The 21,847-nt window shown below is 48.6% G+C and overlaps 1 protein-coding gene across 3 annotated transcripts in view; it reads right to left on the bottom strand.

Annotated features, from left to right (window-relative positions):
* Nucleotides 1–21,847, bottom strand: part of RGS10 (regulator of G protein signaling 10) — a 138,470-nt gene that overhangs the window by 71,976 nt on the left and 44,647 nt on the right. Inside the window, exon 1 of one of the 3 annotated variants that reach the window (XM_085602891.1) lies at nucleotides 14,772–15,421. The exons of the other annotated variants lie outside the window; for them this stretch is intronic. Within the exon in view, the coding sequence (XP_085459017.1) occupies nucleotides 14,772–14,787 (16 nt within the window). The 5' untranslated portion in view covers nucleotides 14,788–15,421. Of the gene's footprint in view, nucleotides 1–14,771; nucleotides 15,422–21,847 lie in introns of those variants that run through there. 3 annotated transcript variants of the gene reach the window in all.

Genomic DNA, 21,847 nt, shown 5'->3' with positions numbered 1-21,847 from the left:
TACGTTGTGCACTGGAGGCGAGCAGTGTGGATCAGCTCGTGATGCGGCCTGGAGCGAGGCCATGCTGAATGAAGCACTCACCCTTGGCGTTCCGTTGTCACAGCCCTTGTTGATAGGCATCCAGCAAGCCCAGGCGGTGCAGAGGTAGGTGCGTCCCTGGATTTTGCCCTCCCCGGTGGTCTTTGCCTCCCGATCGTCGCTGCACGCAATATGGGCCGGTCTGGAAGGGGCCGCCAGGGACTCGCACCTGCCCGACTGGGCGGGGAAGAAACAGTACTGACGTTGCTGTGATGGCAGCGGCGCTATGCATTGAAATGGGGCAGCCATGCATCTGAAGCTGTGATGCCAGTCCTGGGTGCCATTTTCCCACGTCTTCCCATAAAGACCGATTGTTGCTGGGGGTGAGCATGCAGAGATTGCCACTGTATTGTGCCCTGTTGACAGGCCTGTGAGGGGCAGCGTGATATAGTAGGGTCCCCCGACTGCCACCATTTTGAGCAACACATTGTTGATCCTGGGTGGCGGAGCGCCCATTGTTATCCTGTGGCCACGTTGTGTCTGTTGCGGTTGGCTCCTTCGGATTGGCCCTCGGCCCGGAGACGATCTGGCCCCCAACCAGCCCAGCAATATCGGGAATGTGCTGCAAAGACCCAAAACAAACAGTTCAGTAAACCGACAGAGGCCAGCAGATTCTGAAAGTGCCATGGCGGAGGGCGGAGTGGAGGAGGCTGGCCCCAGCGAAGCTGCAGCTGGATCTGGCGCACTTTTGCTGGAATTGAGGGCCGGTTTTAAGGCACTGGACAGCCGATTTGATTCCCTTGAAAAGAGATTGGATGCTATGGGAGCGAAACTTGATGCTGATGACAAACACCTGGATAATGCTGAGGGTAGGATATCCGATCTGGAGGATGGGATGGCCCAGGCCACCAAGCGCCTGAACCGCCTGTAGAAGATCCTTAAAGATGTGGCTATAAAGAACGAGGATTTGGAGGCGCACAGTAGACGCAACAATGTACTCATTCTATGGGTTCCAGAGTCAACCAATATAGGACGCATGGATTTATTTGTAGAAACTCTGCTCATGGACATTTTTGGTAGACAGGCCTTCACCTCTAATTTTCTTGTAGAGTGCACACACCGATCACTTGGCCCACGGCCCAACCTGGGTTACACACCCAGGCCCATCATAGCTCGCCTCCTACATTTCCGGGAGAGAGACACTGCATTGAGACTGGCTATAGAGAAGGGCTCCATATCCTGGCAGGGTTCGACACTGTCACTCTTTCCAGACTTCACTGCCTTGGTACCAGACGCGAGGCGTAAATATACCCGTGTCAAGGCCACTCTTCACAATCTGGGACTCCGATATGGCATGATCTACCCGGCCCGCCTCTTGGTTGATGTCGAAGGCCGTTCTTGTATTTTCAATACCCCATTGGCGGTGCAAGAATTATGCAGGGACTACAAGGGGAGCAGCGGACAAAGGAATAACGATAAGTCTAGAGTTTCTCTGCCCCACAGCGGCTCCGTGGCTTGTGTGGAGCTCTTCTCCACTAAGTGAATTTGTGCTGCATTTATTGAAATGCTTTGGTTGAGGTATATGTGCATCATTATATCAAGATGAAAGAGGCGTCCCAAGTGTATATCACTTATTGTTTGTTACAAAAGCTGTTATGTATCTTACCTTGCTCTTTCGTTCTCTATTGGGGTGTTTACATGATGCATGTTATAGCTTAGTTAATGGGGATATTCCCTGCGAAGGGATGCGCAGGGATGGGTGGGGGGTGGGGGAGGGTAACAACCATGAGGATTGGTTACTGTTACTTCTACCACAGTTATTTTACCGCTGCATATCATGTTCTAACCTTGTCGCGCACTTACAGGCATTGTTCAATGATCTGAATGTCGATGCGGGGTACGCTGTCCACTTTTTCTGATGTGAATCTGATCACCTGGAACATTAGTGGCCTAAACAACGCCAGAAAGGGGAAACATGTATTACACTATTTTCAGCACCACAAGGTTGACATTGCGTTTCTGCAAGAAACATATTTATCCCAGACGTCTCCTGCGACCTTTGCCTCGAATTGGGGCATGCATCGCTATTTCGCGAACTACAGCACGTATGCGAGAGGGACAGTCATACTGATACATAAACGTCTGCCCTTCCAATTTTCCAAAGCCCAAATGATAGAGAGGGATGATACACGTTTGTGGTTGGGAACTTGATGGGGCATCGCATGGCACTGGTCTGCGTGTATGCGCCAAATTTTGACAATCCGGAATTCTTCCATGACTTGCACGCGCAGCTCTTTCAATTAGGCGCAGACTAAATCTGCATGGGTGGAGATTTCAATCTCCTACTCGACCCCAGGCACAACAGTACATCCGATTCATCAGACACCAAACCCCAAGCACGCCGCGTGCTGCTGGATCTCAGTGACTCTGTGAGACTACTTGACGTTTGGCGCCAGCATAGTCCGGGTGACCTCCCATACACACAATACTCAGCCCAGTACGACACCTGGACCAGGTTGGATTATTGGCTTGTTTCCCCCAACTTGGCAACTTGGTATAGGTCATCCCTCCATCTACCTAGGACGTACTCAGACAATTCCCCGGTGGTGCTGCAAATCGTATCCCTACGCATGAGGGCTGCGAGAGGCAGTGGAGATTTCCCGGGCAGGCATTGAGTAATGCAGTGTTCAGTACGGAACTACGGGAGGCAATAGGGGTATACTTCGAACTCAATGAAGGCTCGGTTAGCTCATGGGCTAGGCCTTTAAGGCGTACATGCAAGGAGTTTGCATATCTAAACACGCTGGGGTGTTGAAGGCCTTGAGAGGCATGATATCTCGTATTGAGCAATAATTGACTATACTTGACAGGGAACAGATTGAGCGACCTGACCCGTCCAGACTTGGTCGCAGGCTGGCGCTATTGACGGAGTTCAGGGAGGCTTCGGAACGTGAGACTCATTTCCTTGGCAAGTACGCTACTGCGAGGTGATATGGTGAGGGCGGCAGACCTGGCCACACGCTGGTGCAGCTTTTGAGACCTGAGGCCGGGAGATCTTACATCACATGCATCTGCTCCACTACTGGTCGAACTCCCTCACTGGCACCCCTGATATACGTGACGAGTTTTAACATACTACTCAGAGTTATATTCGGCATGGGTTACGCATAGTAAGGAGGGCCGCAGAGCATATCTACACGAGATAGCTATGGTGTGGCTTGAAAATTCATGCAACAGTTTCTTGCCGAGCCATTTTCCAAGGAGGAAATAATTAGTGCTATAGATGCCATAAATGGCTCAACTGCCCCTGGTCTGGATGGATTCACTGGCGTCTTTTATAAAACATACAAGGACTTACTTGCCCTATATCTCCTCGAGGTGATTAACGAAGCACCTGAGCGTAAGGAGTTGCCCCCCACATTGCAGAAAGCGGTAATTCTTCTTCTCCCGAAACCCGGGAAGGATCCGTTATTATGCGGATCTTATAGGCCGCTATCGTTTTAAAACCTGGACTATAAAATTCTTGCTAAAATACTTGCGCTGAGACTTGCACTACCACTGGACCGCATTATATCCCTGACCCAGTCGGGATTCGTCCTCCACAGATCGACAGACCCGAATTTGCGCACACGATTCGCAGTAATACACAGAATATCACCTGACAGCCCTGCAGCTACAGTCCTGCTTGATACTAAAAAGACCTTTGACTCTCTGGAGTAGCCTTTCTTCTTCGCCGTGTTGAAGAAGTTGGGTATCTCAAAGGGCTTTATTGACCTCACCGCTTTACTTTATTCTGCTCCTATCGCTAGGCTTCGATTAAATGGCACATGGTCCTCCTCGTTTGCTCTCACTCACTGCACCAGACAGGGTGCCCTCTTTCCCCGCTGCTTTTTATATTGGCCCTGGACCCCCTGGTTAGACATCTCCAAGAACGGCATTTGCATAGGGGCCTCCAGTTTAAAACAGGCCCACGTTTAATTTCGCTTCATGCGGACGATATTATCCTGCATGTCCGCAACCCCCAGATAAACCTTGATCCACTTATTAGAGAGATAGTACGGTTTGGAGGGTTCTCTGTACTGAGCATGAATTGGAGCAAGTCCGAGATTTTCCCTCTGACGATTGGCACTGCTCGGTGGGATTGTGAGTTACCTCTGACGTGTCTCGAGGAGTCGGCTGGAACTTAGGGATTCAGATCCATTTAGATACGGAACAGATTATTTTTTTTTGTAAATATTTTTATTGATTTTTTAAGTTTTACAGTTTCATTTCCGGCAGTTGAAACATTATGCTACAACATGTAGCAACAATCTCTGTCATGTTTCTTACATTAACAATGTACTGCACATATGTTCCTGCAGCGGCTATGATGATGTGTCAGATCTTGCATCTTACAATTGTCTGGCCACGTCGTATACGTCCCATTACATTATTTGTCCTACAGATTTCTTACATAGTGAGTATAGTGTTAAATCTAGCTCAGCTTAGGTTCATCTGACATATTGTGCATTTGATTAAAGAAGGGAAGGAAATAAAACAAGGGAGGCGGGGTACAAAACTTGGAAGAGAGCTGGGACAAACCTGTGTGGCTGCTAGTATTTGTGTACATCCGTGTTGCTTAATGTGCCCCTGTCTATTGCCTTGTTGGTTGGTGTCTGGTGCGCGTGCACTCTGGATTGCCATTTTACGGCTTAAGGACAACGAGTCTAATGTCTGTGAATGGCTTAAGGGTGGTGGACGCATGCGCAGAGTTCCTCCACCCGGTCAGGTGTTTGCAAGGGCTGATCTGGCTGATCCGCACACTGTTGTAGCCCCGCCAGAATCGCTTCCCAACTTGTGGATATAAGTGTTTTCCTGAGGCCCATGGTTTCCTCACTTCGAATTACTATACCTTTGGCTCTGGCCCATACAAGAGTATAACGCCTCCATGCTTGTATGTGCATGGGATCAGGTGCATTCCATCTTTTTGTGATTAGCCTCTTGGCTGCCACCATGCCCAGGTCCAGGAACCTGGAGGTGACTTTAGTCCTTCGTGTCCTACGGAATATGTGTAGTAAATAAGTTGGCCAGTCGAAAGGTATCTCTCTCGGTGCAGGTGCGGAGTGTGTTCGCTACCCCCTCCTAGTACGCGCTCAGACTGGCACAGCCCCAAAGCATGTGCACCAAGTCTGATCTACAGTAGCACACCCGGGGCAGGCTGAATCGACACGGTCAAAGTATCTGTTGATGTTGGCTGGTGTGAGGAACGCCCTTTGCATGATGTAGTATTGGATTTGTCTAAATCTAGCATTCCTGGGGATCTGAACTGGACTGGCCAGCGCCCGCTCCATTCTTTATCTGTGAATTGTCGGCCCAGGTCGTGTTCAAATTTATGGTGGAGGGGGCCTAGTTTTTCCGCTGCATGCTGTTGCAACTAGGCTGCGAACCACCGCTTTAGGTGCCTACTACATTCCATGACATGTATATATTGTACAATGAGATGCGATTGTGGTTCAGCTGTGAGGTCTCCCCATTTCACTGCGAGTGTAGCCATAAATGACTGGTGCAGGAGGAATTGCCCTGCAGGGAGTCCTTCGTTGGTCACTAGTGTAGTGTAGGGAATAAGCAAGTCTTCGCAATAGAGATCTCCTAGGGTTCATACACCTGCGTCGTGCCAGTGCTACAGTTCGGCGGCTGTAAGTGTTGCTTGGCCTGTAGGGGCACCCTCCAGAGGGAGCGCAGGGGTGTAGGACATTGTGTCTCGGGTTAAGTAGAGGCTTCTGCGGTAGCACCTGTACGCTACATTCAGGAACCGGGGTTCAGGAGGCCGCACCCGCGTGCTGGGGTGGAAGAGTGCAAGGATTTGGGGGAGCATGAACAAAGGCCGTGTGGTCACCGTGTCGTCGCGCTGACGGTCTGCCATCCATCTGGCGATCCATTGAAGTTGGGCTGCCAGGTAGTAATGCTTGAAGCAAGGCGCTGCCAGGCCTCCCTGGTCAATGGGTAGATTTAGTTTTTTCATCACCACCCTGTGCTGATTGGGGCCCCAGATAAAGTCTCTGGCCATCTTTTCCAGAGCGCCAAAAAGGAGGCGGGGACATAGATGGGCAGATTGGCAAAGTAATTCAGGAATCTCGGCAGAGCCACCATTTTGATCAGTGCCACTCTATCGACCACAGCGAGAGGGAGTGTACTCCAGAATTGCATCTGGGATCTTACGGTCGTCAGCGCTCTGCCTAGGTTACCGTCGAAAAGGTCTAGCGGTTGGCGATACACACGTATGCCCAGGTAGCGGAATGTGTCGGCGCTCCACTGATCTCTCACATCATTGAGTATCAGGCCTGGGTCGCGGCAATCCTCTTTAAAGGCATATAGTTTAGATTTAGCGACATTTACTTTTAACCCTGATACAGCTGCGAATTCCCGGAGGATTTGGGCTGGTCGTTCTGGCACTTGAGTGATGTCTCTTAGGTAGACCAACAGATCGCCGGCGTACAGTGACACCACGTGTGTGCCATCGCCCAACGGTATGACATTGTGTAATTGTGTTCTTAGCGGCTCCGCTAGTGGCTCCGTCGCGAGCACGAAGAGGAGAGGGGACAACAGGCAGCCCTGTATCGCACCCAGCCGCACCAGGATGACAGCCGAAACGTATGGTCCCAATTTCACTCTCACCACAGGGCTTGTAAAGAGTAGGCGGGTAAATTGTAAAAAAAAACGGGGCCTAATTTGTATTTTTCGAGAATTGCAAACATGTAATTCCATTTGAGAGAATCAAATGCTTTCTCGAGATCAAGTACGAGGCAGCCTGCTCTCGGCCATTCGCATATGGAGTAGGTTGCTACTCAAAAAAGTGACGCAGATTGAACGAAGTGTTTTGGGATGGCACAAAGCCGTTTTAGTCTGCGTGTACCAGGGCGGGGACTGCCTGTGCTAACCTGTCCGCTAGAATTTTTTGCTAAGATTTTGTAATCAGCGTTGAGCAGGGCGAGGGGTCGATATGAACCCATGTTGGGTCTCTATTGGGCTTGGGCAGTGAAATCAGATGTGCTTCACATAGCGTGGGAGGGAGCCGTCCCTCGTCCACAGCGGCTGCGTAAAGGACGCATAGTCGTGGCACCAATGACACTTGGTACGCCTTGTAATATTCTGCCGGGAGTCCGTCTGGTCCCGGAGTCTTCCCCATGGCCAGGGACTGCTTCTCTAAACTCCTCTGCCGAGATCTGTGCATCCAGTATCTCATTGTGTGTCCGCATAACCTCAGGCAGTTGCACCTGCTCTAGGAAAGCCGAGAAGGCGTGCGGTTTATAGTGACTTTGGGATTGGTACAGCCTTTGATAGTGTTGCATCAGGGCTGCGTGGATGTCCTGCTGCGTGTGCACTAGAAGCCCCATGTCATCACGCAGCACAACTATCGGTGTGCGTGCGAGTTCTTGGCTGATCAGCCAGGCTAGGAGTCGACCTGCACGATGAGCAGTGGCATGAGTGCGGGCCGTGTGTGCGGTGTAGTTATGACAGCGGAGGCGCTCCATCAACTCCGCATGTTGTGTGCGCAGTGTCTCTAGACGGTGACTGTCCCTACCCTCGCCCTCCCCTTCTGACTCATATCGTAGTAGCTCTAGTTCTATTTTGTTCAGGCTGGAGGTGAGAGTTTTGCGTATGTTCCATGTCGCGCCCATGCAGTGTCCCCTTGTCGTTGATTTGAAAGCTTCCCATTCTATTAGTGCATCCCCATTGTGTCTTCGTTAAATTCAAAGTATTCGAGGATCGCCATGCCCAGGGAGGAGCGAAATGGTGGATCCTTGAGTGCAGCTGTTTGGAGTCTCCACGTGGGGGAAGAGGGGCGCTCAGGTTCCCAGATAAGTTTCAGGAGTTGGGGATTGTGGTCAGGTTGTGTCCGGCCTAGATACTCTATACAGTGGACCAAAGGGAGCAGCGTGGGGGATCCCACTATCCTATCTAGGTGTACATGTAAGTGATGTACCGCTGAGTAGTGTGAGTAGATCCGAGCCTCCAGATTGATGGCGCGCCATATGTCTAATAACGCCCAGTGTGCCAGCCAGTCTGTGAGAGCCTGCACGTTGGACGTTGCTCCAGTCTTGGACAAGGCGATCTGTCCAAGTCTACATTGAGCACAGAATTAAAGTATCCCCCCAGGAGCCATGGGACTTCTCTCCACCTTGCTAGAATTTTCGTGAGGCCTTCTAAAAATGTGGGGCATAGATGGACCCAATGAGGACCGGTTAGCCATTGAGTCTTCCGCTCACGAGTGCATATCTGCCCTTGGGGTCGATCAGCACCTCTTCACTTGTAAATGGAACCTCTGCTCTCACCCAGACTCAAGTGGCAGTCTGAGTTTTGTATTGCAGTTCCCAGCCTCGCGGCCACTTGCAATGCCTCTTGCCTTTCCGCCCTCCTCTTTGCTAGGTCAGGGGCTGTGGAAGTCACAGCGGTTCCTGATCAGTGTCCATTGTGCCTGCTCTGACAGTTTCTTTTCCTGTTTAGTTTTCTAGGTTACTCTTCCACAGGCGGTCTGGGTCCTGTCAATGTTTTCGATTCTTCCAGCCAGTCCCAAACCTCAGCGGGTGAATCGAAGAAGCGCGCTGAACCTTTTGCAACCACGCGGCGCCTAGCAGGAAATAGCAATGAGTAATTTAGACCAAGGTCACGGAGCTGTATTTTCACAGCTGTATATGCACTTCTGCGGCATTGGACCTGCGCCGTGTATTCTGGAAAGATCATGAGTTGGCTGTTTCCGATCTTTATGTTTGCCAGTTTTCCGGTTTTAGGGAGGTTTGAATCTCTGTCTCTATAGTTGAGAACTTTAAACAGGAATGGGCATGGACGGGCACCCGGCAGTGGTTTTTGTGCCGGGATGCGGTGCATTCTCTCGACCACAAAGTGAGGAGACAGGGTGCCAGTGGGGAGCAAGTCTCTGATCCAACGCTCGGCATAGTCCTCCGGCTTTCGTCCCTCTTCACGTCCTAGAAGTCCCAAGACACGGATATTGTTGCGGTGCGAGCGTCCTTCTGCGTCTTCTACTTTGTCTTCTAGGTCGTGCACACGGTCTATTAAGTCTTGGAGGGCTGCGGTATGACTATGTGTAACTGGTTTGAGCTCCGCAAGTGTTTGTTCCTGGAGGCGCACCTTGTCCCCGAGCTTGTGATAGTCAGCTTTCAGAAGGGTGAAATCCGAGGTAACCCTGTCGATTTTGGACTCCAATGAGGAGCGGGTCTGTTCCAACGCCGATCCTATCATCTCCACTGCTGCCAGAACAGCGTCCAGCTTGGCAGCGTGTGTTGCGCGTGGCATTTCTGTGTTTATGTCATCCTCCGCCACTGTCAATTCCGAGCTGCCAGTGCATGTATTTAGTTGCTGGGTGCTTGTACGTAGGCGGCCCATTAGTAATTACTAAGCTGTTGGCATTTGTCACCAGTCTGTGTAGGCACTTTCAGGGCAGGGTAGCGACCTTACTTGTACAGTAGGCCCAGTCACGTAGAGGAGCTGCATACTCGCTGTTTGAGGCTGACAATTACCGGGATGTGCGTGTGCGACTTACGCACTTGTGTTTCATTTCCTGGTTACTGCCTATGCCTTGTGTGGACGTAGTTGTGGCCTAATCAAGCCTGCTTTTTTAAAGAGAAAGGTAGGTCTCCCCTGGTGTCTGGCTTTCCCGTGTCCCAGCGGCAGGGCTTGCTGGTCTGCGGGCGTACACTTAGGTGACTCTGGCCTCTATCTGTCGGCTTATGTTTCAGCCCAGGGAGAGGGCGGTCTTGCTCTGCACGCTCCTTCTGTGTCTTCTTCACCTTGGCGCGGTGTGGACCAGTGCAGCGCGGGCATATAACACCTCCTCGCGTTCGTGCTTGATCTCTGCGGGGCTAGTGCGCCTCTCACCTTCTTAAGCAGTTGGCCAAGGCACGATCTGGCCTCCGGGCAAGTCGGCGTCTTGGCAGGTGCTGCGCTGGTTTCCACTTTGTCTGCGCAGACGAGGCCCAGGTCAGCCATGTGCCCCTGCCCAGGCAGTGTCTGCCTGCTTCTGAACTGTTGCGTGCGGTCGTCTCAGCGCGGCTCAAGATGTAGTAGCGAGTGAGGCACACTCGCATAGCACCAGTCCAGAAGGGGAGAGTCAGGGGTAGGCCGCTCACTTCAACACACGTGCAACAGCCTCTCTCTATGGCTCCACAGCACAGTTCCAGCGTGTTTGTTGCATTCCTCGGGGGTTGCTGAGCCCCCTTAGGTGCTTTCCTTTTTCTCTGCTGCAGTGGCACCCAGGCGGCCTAGGCGCACAGCAATAGTGGGCATTCACCTTCCCTTACAGCAGGAGGGACATTTCAGTTTCTGAGCCAGAGGGGTACGGTGGTGCGGCAGCGCCTCACTCACGGCTCAGCGATTTAGGAAGTGCAGGCCCGCAGTACATGGGCCGGGTCTGTAGGCATAAGTACTTCCTCAGCTTTGTGCGCGTCCCCGCTGGGCCTCTGCTGGATTAATTCGCCTGACACTTCACAGCCTCGCCTAGCGGCCTCAGCACGGCTTAGGGTGCAGTAGCGGTCTCCCCCAGCAACTCGCTTATGGCAGCTGTCTTGGTGGGTGGGGAGGAAGCCAGGGGGGCAGGCCACTCACCTCCGTGCACTCGCAGCAACTTCTCCCAACGGCTCTACCACACAGCTACGGCATGCTCAGTGCTCTCCATGGGGGCCACCGAGCCGTCTCAGTGACTTTCTTCCTCTGCTTGTACGGTGGCAAACTGGCGTCGCAGGCACTCGCCAACGGTAGGCACCCACTATCTCCCTTCAGCCGGGGGGCACTTGAGCTCCTAAGTTGGAGGGGCCCGGCAGCTCGCTGTCTCTTTCCAAACACTCCTCGGCCCCATGTGCGCAGGCCCACGCCCCGCGGGCCGCGGTATTTCACTGCTTGTGCACACCTCACCGCTGGGCCTCTGTGGTCCCTTGGCCGTCTCAGCAGCACATGGGCATAGTTGGGGGGGCCGCATAGGCGGCGGTTGTCCACAGTCTTCACCACACTCACAGGAGTGCCTTGTGACTGTCGTTCGCGCTCCTGGAGGTGCTCGGTGGGCCTTACGGGATCACAATCTTGCCTTTCCTCGCCTTCTCCGCCTTCCTCCGATCACGATCGTGGGCTGCCACTGCTCAGGTGCTTTTGTGTCGGCTGAGTGTGCCCGGGTGGCGGGGGATACTAGGATTTAACAGGATAATTAGGGGTGTGAGGACGGAGCTCTAGCAACTTGCGTCCGCCATGTTTGGCTGGCTGGCCATGCCCCTAGATCCGATAAAGATTCTTTTGCGAAATTACGGTCAAGCATTTCATAATCTAAAGCAGCAGGTTGAACGCTGGGTGAAACTTCCTCTCTCATTGGCTGGTAGAGTCGCGCTAATGAAATTGATTGGACTCCCAAAGATCCTGTACCTGTTTCATAACATTCCCATTCCACTCACTAATAGATTCTTTAGCACTCTCCGATCACATCTCATCAGACTGACGTGGGGGGGGCTGAGATACCTAGGGTTAGTTGGGATACAATGACCTTGCCGTATGAGAGGGGGGGGGGTTGGTGCTCCAGACTTTCAAATGTATTATCTTGTGGCACAGTGTAGCTTCGCACACTCCTGGTACCACCCGGATCCGTGAATTCCCTACAGGAGGCCTGAGCCCGACCTGCTGCTTCCTGTCCCCCTAAATACAATGCTGCCACAGGGGTTTCCCCAAGACCCTTGTGACATTCAAACAGTGTCAACAAGCTGGGCCTGGAGTAAGCTGGCGCGGGTCGCTGGTGGCCATGCCCTCTTCTTTTCTGAAATCCCAATTGCTAATAACCCATGGCTTCCTATTACGGAAGAGAAGCTGGTCCAGCGTACGCTAGCTTCCAGCTAAGTTTGGGGACCTGTTTCCTGAGGGTCATGTTTTCTCCAGCACAGAGGGAGGTTTAGTGAAGCGACATTTATGGACCAATTTGTTTTCAGTAGAATTCGTAGGGCACTCCGAGCTAGAATTCTGGAATATCCATTGGAGCCCGAGTCTTTTTCTCCACTGACCCTCTTAATCACTAGTGTAAAGGGGGATCATCGGATTTCAAAACTGTACAAGGCTTGCATGGCTTTGGTCCCTAGCCTTGACACCAAGATTCGGGAAGCGTGGAAGCGGGATTTAGGTCACCCGATTCAGGACTCCCACTGGTTGTTTTCTTGTACTCAGATTAGAGAGGTCTCTCTGAACAGCAGACACGAATTAATACCTTTTAAATAGTTATGTAGTGTTTTCATGTACCTGGTGAAACTTCATTCTATCGACCCCATCCGTTCACACAACTGCCTAAAATGCGGGAACCCACAGCCGGATTTTGCCCATCTGACTTGGAATTGCGCTAAGATTGGGGACTTTTGGAGAGCTTTTTTTAGACTGGTATCCCAGATGATACACCTGGAGGTTGATCCCCGCCCGAGGTCACCTTGCTGGGATACGTTTACAACATGCCAAAGGAGCTGCGTAGATTCATTGCCATCGCCCTCCTGTTAGTGAAGAGGGAAATAACACTCAAATGGGGCAGTAGAGCCTCCCCCATAGTGAAAGCTTGGCTGACTAGCCTCACTTGTTGCAACATAAATAGTGAACTCTATGCCACGACACAACCCCCGGCTTCCCGGCCGAAAGATATTTGGGAGCTGTTCAAAGAGTATCTGCTTAGCATGGGTTCTCCCCCCTCCCCCAACACAGCAGCCGTCAGGCATAGTCCCAGCCGGGATGGGTTGAGTAGCATACACTCAGCTTGCTTCACGATAGGTATTCACCGAACCGCGGGGGGATGGGGGTGGACCACAGGGGATGTCCTCTTGACCGTGTCTTAATCAGAGGGTATATTACAATGTACACTATAGATGCTGCCCTTTTTCAAATGTGCGATATAGGACTGAACACGAATTACTTGTACAAATTCCTTTTTCTTTCTGATTTGTAATTGCAGCGAATTATTATGCAATGTTTGTAAACATGATGGAAAATTACAAAAAAAAATTGTATTTTTTTTATTAAATAAATAATTTGTTTTCCCTTGTCGTCGTCGTCGTCGTTGTCAAAATCCCACCCCCCCCCCCCCCACCACCCCAAACCTGGCACAACCGCTCTTACCTGCACGGGCCGCTGCTGGGTTACATGGTTATGTACTGAACCACTGGCTGAACATAAATGCGTTCTTGTAACATAAAGTACTTCCTGCAATTCAAATTACATATAGTAATTGTGCCAAAGGGTTGGTTCCCGGCATGTATTCAGAATGCAAGCCAGACATGTAGCATTTGCTAATGCTTGTTATAAAAATGTGCCAATGCAGTACGCAGCCTGTTAAATGAACCCCAGGCAGAGGAACAATAGGACCATGCGCCATGCAGCGCAGTCGCATTGCCCGACCCCTGACCTCGCGTTTTCCTCAATTGATGTCTATACACAGTAAGTTTGGAACGGTGACTGAGCTGCATAAAATCCAGAATCCTGCCATTTTCAGGAATCAAGGCCAGGGGAGGCCTAGTTTACATCTAGCAAGGGTGATGCATTTTATTGCCTTTGGGGTGTGCTGAGGTTGCATGCGCATGTCTGCGTTTGTGTGTGTGCAGGTGTGTAGGAGGAGAGGCCTCCCTTGTTCCGACATATTCATAATGTGGGAGTCAGTGTCTAGACCCAGGTCTTCCCACTTGTAGCATAGAAGAACCTTACTACCTCTCCACCTGGAACTGCCATTGCCACATTTCATCGCCCTACATCCTCATCAGCGCTCCCGGGTAGATAGGCCTGGTGTGGAGCAGATTGCTTTATCAGTTTGCAGTTATCTGCCTTTTACAATAAGCGGTACAAAAGGGGGTGGTGATGGACGGAGCATCAGAACCAATCAAACACTCACACCCAGTCAACAGATCTGGGTTTGATCCATCACCGTTCTTTAGCCCACTCTGCCACCCCAGTTCAGACATGGCCATATGCAAATCAGTCTGATCCTGTGCCTCATGGGAACAGTCCAGCCCGAACTGCCAAGCCATGCCTTCCCTGGACCGGAAACAAGCTTCCTAGGACCGGTTTCTGGCATTTCAGCCGTCTTCAGCCAGGCTTGCTTGAATCCACCCCCTTTTGTACCGCTTTTACAATAAGCCACTTTCAATATCTGTGTTTTCAACCAGTTAGCGTTCAGGGAATCCCACGATGGGTTCTAGGCAAGGAATCTTACATGTTCATGTGATAACCAGAGGAGTCGACTGTGGCGTGAGCATGCATGTTTATTTTACATAAATATGATTATGAAATTAAGACTATATGTAGACTAACAAAGCAATTCAGGGCTATAACAAAATTCGAATGCTTAACTAAAAAGATAAATAATTTAACTGATTCTATAATTGTTCATATTCCTTTTTACTAGCTCCACTAATTGTAATTTTTGTATATTGTTTTAATTTTCATTAGAATTATTTATATGGAAGAAAGGAACATTTATTGTTAATAATATTCCAACAAATGCACAACAGCTTCAGCATTTATAAAAGTTGTAAGTATTAAACAGTTTAATTAGGAATGTAATACGAATGCATGCCAGAATACGTAATATGATTGCTATTGCGGGTAATATTTAGAATTATCAAAAGTAGACAACAGAGACATTAATCGTGATAATATAACAATTGTTTTTAATGTTCACTGATCTCTATTACAACCTTTATAAGCAAATATTGCTCCTGCCTATGATACCGACAGCTGAAATTTGCATGTGGGCTTACCTTTATCTTCTGCCATTTCTCCTTTCCTTTCTTGTGCACAGCTATGTATGTTCCCGTGCACCTGATCGATGATCACATGATGGGATTCCCATCTACAGGTGTGCGTTGACCTGTCCCTTAACTCTGTGGGACATTCACAGCAGCACACACGGATGTAGGGCCCCAGACGGTCTTGTTGGTTGGACACTTATAAAAACAAACTGGAACTAGTATTCAAAACTGGAACGCGTGTTCGCTCATACTGGGACTCGAATGTATAATTTATAAAAAATGTAAAACTGAATCATCACTCTGTGTTTCCGATGTTGCAGTAAAAGTAGGATGCGTGGCTGGGTATCCTGGACCAATGAGGACTGACCGGGGTGGGTGGTCCATCGGGCATCAATGGGATTCACCTGAGGCGGCCTCCGTGACTAACTCTTCCAGCATCAGTTGCAAAAGCCCCTCTCTTCTGCCGCTAGTGAGACAACTGTCCGGCAGTTGTCTTCAGTCTCACCTCCCTCGCCCTCAGACTCTCTAGAGTAGAGGTTTTGAGATGAACGTCTTGCGAAAGAAGCCTCCCCATGCTCACAGCAGCTGTAGGGGATGATGTGGTATGTCCTCCAAGCACTAACCTCAACATCCCCTTTCGAAGGTCCCATTGGCAAATGGCTACTGACTTCTGCTGTACTTCTGATGGCCTTGAGGAAGGGAAACCGCATGGATCAGCAAATTATGGCGACTTTACTCAAGGGAAAGTCTGAGCAGCCATTGTCTAAGAAGGGGAAGTCCTCTTCCTTGCGTGTCAACTGGATGTATTCTGGCCGAAGGGTTAGGTTTTTGCCTTGAATTTATCTGGTCTATTCCAATTAATCCCTAAAAAATGAAAGCGCCTGAGGAATGTATTTGTGCATGTCCAGCCCGTCACCTATGGCAACCAAGCCATTTCACAGATACATGTGACTTACTTATCGTGGTTGTTGCTGAGGGTCATTGCTACCTGAGCAGTGAGGTGGCCAGTCCTACAGTAGAAGGTTTGAGTGCATAGGGAAACAAAGCCCTTCATATACTGGAAGACATCTTGGACAACCTGGGGCCATTCCACTGGGTCTCCTCGGTATGCTGTTGATATGAAAACAACTCAACACAGCCGCAGATCTGACAAGCGTGCACTGCCAGATGGGGCGCATAGAGTGGCCCGGTGGCTGAAATTTCATCCCATCACCTTTGTGTTTTCTTCTGTGCGTCCCACTAAGGACGGTGGGTGCCCCTAGATGTAGGGCCCTTGCTCACTACGCCCTAAATAGACCCAAACCTGTCCGGGAGGCAATATGCCCCACTTTGTTGGAATGGAGCAAGGGAGAGGAGAGTGACAGCAATAAAATGTTACTGTTTTTATACACTGACCTCAGGGCAGTTGTAAGAACATTAATGTGTTGAATGCACAATATCACTTTACTACACTAATGTGGGTATTTCACAAATGTATGGATCATTTTCTTAACAAACTGTAACCCAGTGAAATGCATCCGACGGCCTTCTAGCAGATAGGTCTGTGTAAGTTACAGGTATGGTAGCAATGCTCGGTAGATCTATCCAGCCCTGCTTTTAACTACCACCACATTTTTAGGTCTCGCCTGACCCAGCGCATGCGCTGGTCTGGCGAGACTTATTGAGAGGGCTCTAAAAAGTGCTACCAGGCCAGCCTAGAGCTACAGTGCATGTGCGCGGGGGCGCGCGTGCGTTTCACGCTTTACCACGATTACTTTCACTTTCGTGGCCGCCCAGCCGCTTTGATGTTTGATCGTGATAGCGATCGCGATCACTTTCACTTTCGCGGCCGCACGGCCGCTTGGCATAGCCAATAGGTCTCACTTTTGGGACCTTATAAGTATTTAGTTATTCAAGTGTTGCATGTCTAAACACTTATAAGGTCCCTAAGGCGAGACCTATTGGCTATGCCAATGCTTGTTCATTTTCTGACCAGGCCATAGTGCAACTCTCAAGGACTTCCGCAGTTTCCAAATTTCAACCACTTATGACTTCACACCTTAATAGTAACGTATTTAAGTTTTGTTTACCAGTTGTCACGAAATGTGAAAAAAGAAGCCATGTAGTTCCTCAACACCCAGGGCTAATCTCTGATAGCAGAAGAGCGTGGCAGTCCGCGCGCCTGTTCAGCTGCAAAACATGTGTGTGTTTGCAGCAGTCGCACTGCAACATCCTGACATGAATTGGTGTGAGGGTTTATTCCTCTTAATGAAACAACTGTTTCTCCGCAAGTCCGCGTCTGGTTATATTTTTAAGTCTTTATTCTGTTTTATGAAAGTAGGGTTCTTTCACTTCAGGTTTCCAGATTGTTTATAAAAATCTGTATTTTGTGAATTTGTTGGTGAAGTGCACACTAATTAGTCTTCATCCAGCCCATGGTGCACATGCGAAGTACAAACATGCTTTCCGAAGATCTGTGTCCCGGACAAGTGTCCGCTGGGAGGGGGTAAGGTTCGCTTTTTTTCAGCAATGGATGCGTGACAGTTCTTTTGTGCTACACCTGTGCCTGGATTTACCAAGGCTCGCGCGGCGCTACACAGGTTTGCGCTGCGCCCAAGGACTTTTACATCTTGTCCTGGAGGCGCCTGTGCACAGCCTTAGTAACTAACCCTCTGTTAGCAAGTCTTTAGATGTGCGAGTGTTTGCATAACGCATATTAAAAATGGGCCGTGAACTTTTCGCTTGCAGCATTTTATAGTCTTTCTTTGCGTTGTTTTATTTTGGTACTGCTGTTATTTTTACAACTCTTCAGCGTATGCCATTGTGCCTTCTGAACTTTACTTAGCAATGAGTTTGGCAGAAGGACCCCAAAGCGAGAGGCAAAGTTCTCAGAAGAAGCGCTTGAAGTACTGATGGAGGAAGTTTTGACGCACGAGTTCGTGCATCCAAATGTTAAATGTTTCACTTCGTTTCCACGTCCATTAGAATCAGGCTCCTAGTTTACAGTGAATCACCAGCTGGCTCTGTGTGTGCTCTGCATCACAATAGGGCTCGGAGTGCACCATATATTGGAATTGGTCTCTTAGGCCCACATGCATCAAAGCAAAAACCGGTCGCAAACGGGCAGATTCTCAGAATCTGCCCCTTTGCGACCAGTATTTTTGCATTTGGGATGCATCATCCCAAATGCAAAAATCGCAATTTAAGTAATCTCTAAATTGCGATTACTTAAATTGCGATTGCATTTAAGGAATCTCAATTTGAGATTCCTTAAATGCAATGCACTAAAGTAAAAAAATTAGCGATTTCGCTAATAGGGGGAGAAAATTACCATGAAGTTGAACTTCATGGTAATTTGCAAAAACATTGAAAAATGCACTAAAGGGCATATTTCTAAGTTCCATTTTACACACACACATGCCCTTGGGGCACGTGTGTGTGCAAGATGTACTCATATGCAGATTTCAGGGGTGCAACAGGGTGTCCTTTTGACACCCTGACACCCTTGAAATTGCATGAGCAATTTGCGATTCTCTAATTGAGAATCGCAAATTGAGAAGGTCTTCCCATTCATTCCTATGGGCCTCTAGGCCCCTAGGAAAGAATGGGGAGGAATTCCTTAATTGCGAGTCGCAATTTGCGAGTCACAATTACGGAATGTTTAGAAATCACTATTTTTTAAGCGATTTCTACATGCATAGCCTTTTGCTATTCCTTATTAGCGAATCTTTATTTTTCGCTAATAAGGAATCGCAAATGGCATTTTTGATGCATGTGCCAGTTAGTGTATTATGCATCAGAGTTGGGCCCCGACAGTACAATGCACTGGAATCAGGAGACCAGTTCACTATGAATCATAATTAGGGCTCCCGGTTTTATGGTATTCATTGTTTTGCCATATCCGTCTGTATTTATCCATATTTATTTTTAGGGCATTTTTTCTGTATTTATCCACATTTATTTTTGCCACAAGCAAAAGACGACGCTACAGCTAGTATTTTTCCACATTTATTTTTCCTTCACCTACACTTTTCTTTCTTTGTCTCTATCTTTGTCTCTTTGTTTATTTCTATCTGTCTTACTTCCTTCCTAAATTATTTTCTTCCTCCCTCCAATTTATCCCTCTCTCTCTTCTTCCCTCCCTCCCTCCCTCCCCCTCTTCTTTACTGAATTCCTACTTTCCTTCCTCTCTTCCTGCCTTCTTTTCTTGCTCCCATTCTTCCTGCTTATGCAAAAGCTGCCTGAGAGAAGCATGGGATAACTATCACTCCTCACCTACCCGTGGCTGGAATTGTTTATTTATAATAAAGACAAATGTCATCCCATGTAGCACAGTACTTGATTTTTAACGGGAAACTCCTTCCAAGATTGCCGGACGAGCCTGCACATGCTTCTTGAGGCATGTGTTCACATCAGTCAGTCTTGCAGCTCAGCCAACGTTGAGAGATATTGGCTTTGCCAATGCTTGTTAATAGTCCTGTATTATTAAGCTACAAAGTAGAAGAAGCACAATAGCCGCTTGATTACTTTCTCTTGCGTTGTTCATTACTTTCCCAGTGACCGCCTTTACATTGTGTAATTCTCCGAGGCATTGTGTCAGCTGTTTTTGTCCTCATTTTTTCTTAGTCAGTCTTTATGGGGGATATTTATTGTGGGCCTTTCTAAATTTAAATAAAGAGCAAGGGACCATAAATATGGGAGTGCATGGCATGGTATAATCTCATGCCAAACTAAAAACTTAATTTAAACATTCAGACAGTGCAGTTCTTTATAGAATATTTTCCAGCAGCCGCTGTGGTCCGTGGGTTGGCTCCCATTTGCACGAAATAATGATGTGCATTAAAACAATTTCACCGTGGCATGCAAGCAGCACTGCCATTTGCCACAGTTCCACTCATCTGCCTACGCAGCCACCCTGCTTGCGCCACAGGTGACAGCAGAAAGAACAATAAAGCCTCGTTACAAGTAAATGATCTTCAAAAGACCTGTGAAGTACTCAGGTGCGGCTGTGTGCGCCCGGGAAGGAATTTCCAGCAGCAGCAAGGGGGGGTGGCGAGATAACTCTGGATTGGAGCAGGGCAGCGCGGCAACATTTTCTAGTATTTTGCCATTTTTACATATAAATACAGACAAAGGAAACATTGTTTTCCGTCTGTATTTATATGTAAAAATCCGTTTAATCAGAAAACCGGGCGCCCTAATCATAATTACTCTCCGAGTGTACTCGGCATTGGAACTGGTCTCCAAGTGTACTCTGCATTGGAACTGGTCTTAAAGTGTAGTCTGCATTGGAACTGGTCTCTAAGTGTACTCTGCATTGAAACTGGTCTTAAAGTGTACTCTGCATTGGAACTGGTCTCCAAGTGTACTCTGCATTGGAACTGGTCTTAAAGTGTAGTCTGCATTGGAACTGGTGTTAAAGTGTACTCTGCATTGGAACTGGTCTCAAAGTGTAGTCTGCATTGGAACTGGTCTTAAAGTGTACTTTGCATTGGAACTGGTCTCAAAGTGTAGTCTGCATTGGAACTGGTCTTAAAGTGTACTCTGCATTGGAACTGGTCTCCAAGTGTACTCTGCATTAGAATTCGTCTTAAAGTGTAGTCTGCATTGGAATTCGTCTTAAAGTGTAGTCGGCATTGGAACTGGTCTCCAAGTGTACTCTGCATTGGAACTGGTCTCCAAGTGTACTCTGCATTGGAACTGGTCTCCAAGTGTACTCTGCATTAGAATTCGTCTTAAAGTGTAGTTTGCATTGGAATTGGTCTTGAAGTGTAGTCGGCATTGGAACTGGTCTCCAAGTGTACTCTGCATTGTAACTGGTCTCCAAGTGTAGTCTGATTTTGAACTGGTCATAAAGTGTACTCTGCATTGGAACTGGTCTTAAAGTGTACTCTGCATTGGAACTGGTCTCTAAGTGTACTCTGCATTGAAACTGGTCTTAAAGTGTACTCTGCATTGGAACTGGTCTCCAAGTGTACTCTGCATTAGAATTCGTCTTAAAGTGTAGTCTGCATTGGAATTGGTCTTAAAGTGTAGTCGGCATTGGAACTGGTCTCCAAGTGTACTCTGCATTGGAACTGGTCTCAAAGTGTAGTCTGCATTGGAACTGGTCTTAAAGTGTACTTTGCAGTGGAACTGGTCTCAAAGTGTAGTCTGCATTGGAACTGGTCTTAAAGTGTACTCTGCATTGGAACTGGTCTTAAAGTGTATTCTGCATTAGAATTGGTCTTAATGTGTAGTCTGCATTGGAATTGGTCTTAAAGTGTAGTCGGCATTGGAACTGGTCTCCAAGTGTACTCTGCATTGGAACTGGTCTCCAAGTGTACTCTGCATTGGAACTGGTCTCCAAGTGTACTCTGCATTGGAACTGGTCTCCAAGTGTACTCTGCATTAGAATTCGTCTTAAAGTGTAGTCTGCATTGGAATTGGTCTTAAAGTGTAGTCGGCATTGGAACTGGTCTCCAAGTGTACTCTGCATTGGAACTGGTCTCCAAGTGTACTCTGCATTGGAACTGGTCTCCAAGTGTACTCTACATTGGAACTGGTCTCCAAGTGTACTCTGCTTTTGAACTGGTCTTAAAGTGTACTCTGCATTGGAACTGGTCTTAAAGTGTACTCTGCATTGGAACTGGTCTCCAAGTGTACTCTGCATTGGAACTGGTCTCCAAGTGTAGTCTGCTTTTGAACTGGTCTTAAAGTGTATTCTGCATTGGAACTGGTCTTAAAGTGTACTCTGCATTGGAACTGGTCTCCAAGTGTAGTCTGCATTTGAACTGGTCTCCAAGTGTAGTCTGCATTTGAACTGGTCTCCAAGTGTAGTCTGCATTGGAACTGGTCTCCAAGTGTAGTCTGCATTGGAACTGGTCTCCAAGTGTACTCTGCATTGGAACTGGTCTCCAGGTGTACTCTGCATTGGAATTGGTCTCCAAGAGTAGTCTGTGTAGTCTGCATTGGAATATGTCTCTAAGTGTACTCTGTATTGGAACTGGTCTCCGAGTGACTCTGCATTGGAACTGGTCTTAGAGTGTACTATGCTCTGGAATTGGTCTAAGAATGTACTCTGCGTTAGAATTGGTCTCCGAGTGTACTCTGCATTGGAATTGATC

The sequence above is a fragment of the Triturus cristatus genome, chromosome 1_2 (assembly GCF_964204655.1).
Source record: "Triturus cristatus chromosome 1_2, aTriCri1.1, whole genome shotgun sequence".
Taxonomy (NCBI): domain Eukaryota; kingdom Metazoa; phylum Chordata; class Amphibia; order Caudata; family Salamandridae; genus Triturus; species Triturus cristatus.
The sequence above is the reverse complement of the archived record's forward strand: the minus strand, read 5'-3'. Positions and strand labels throughout refer to the sequence as shown.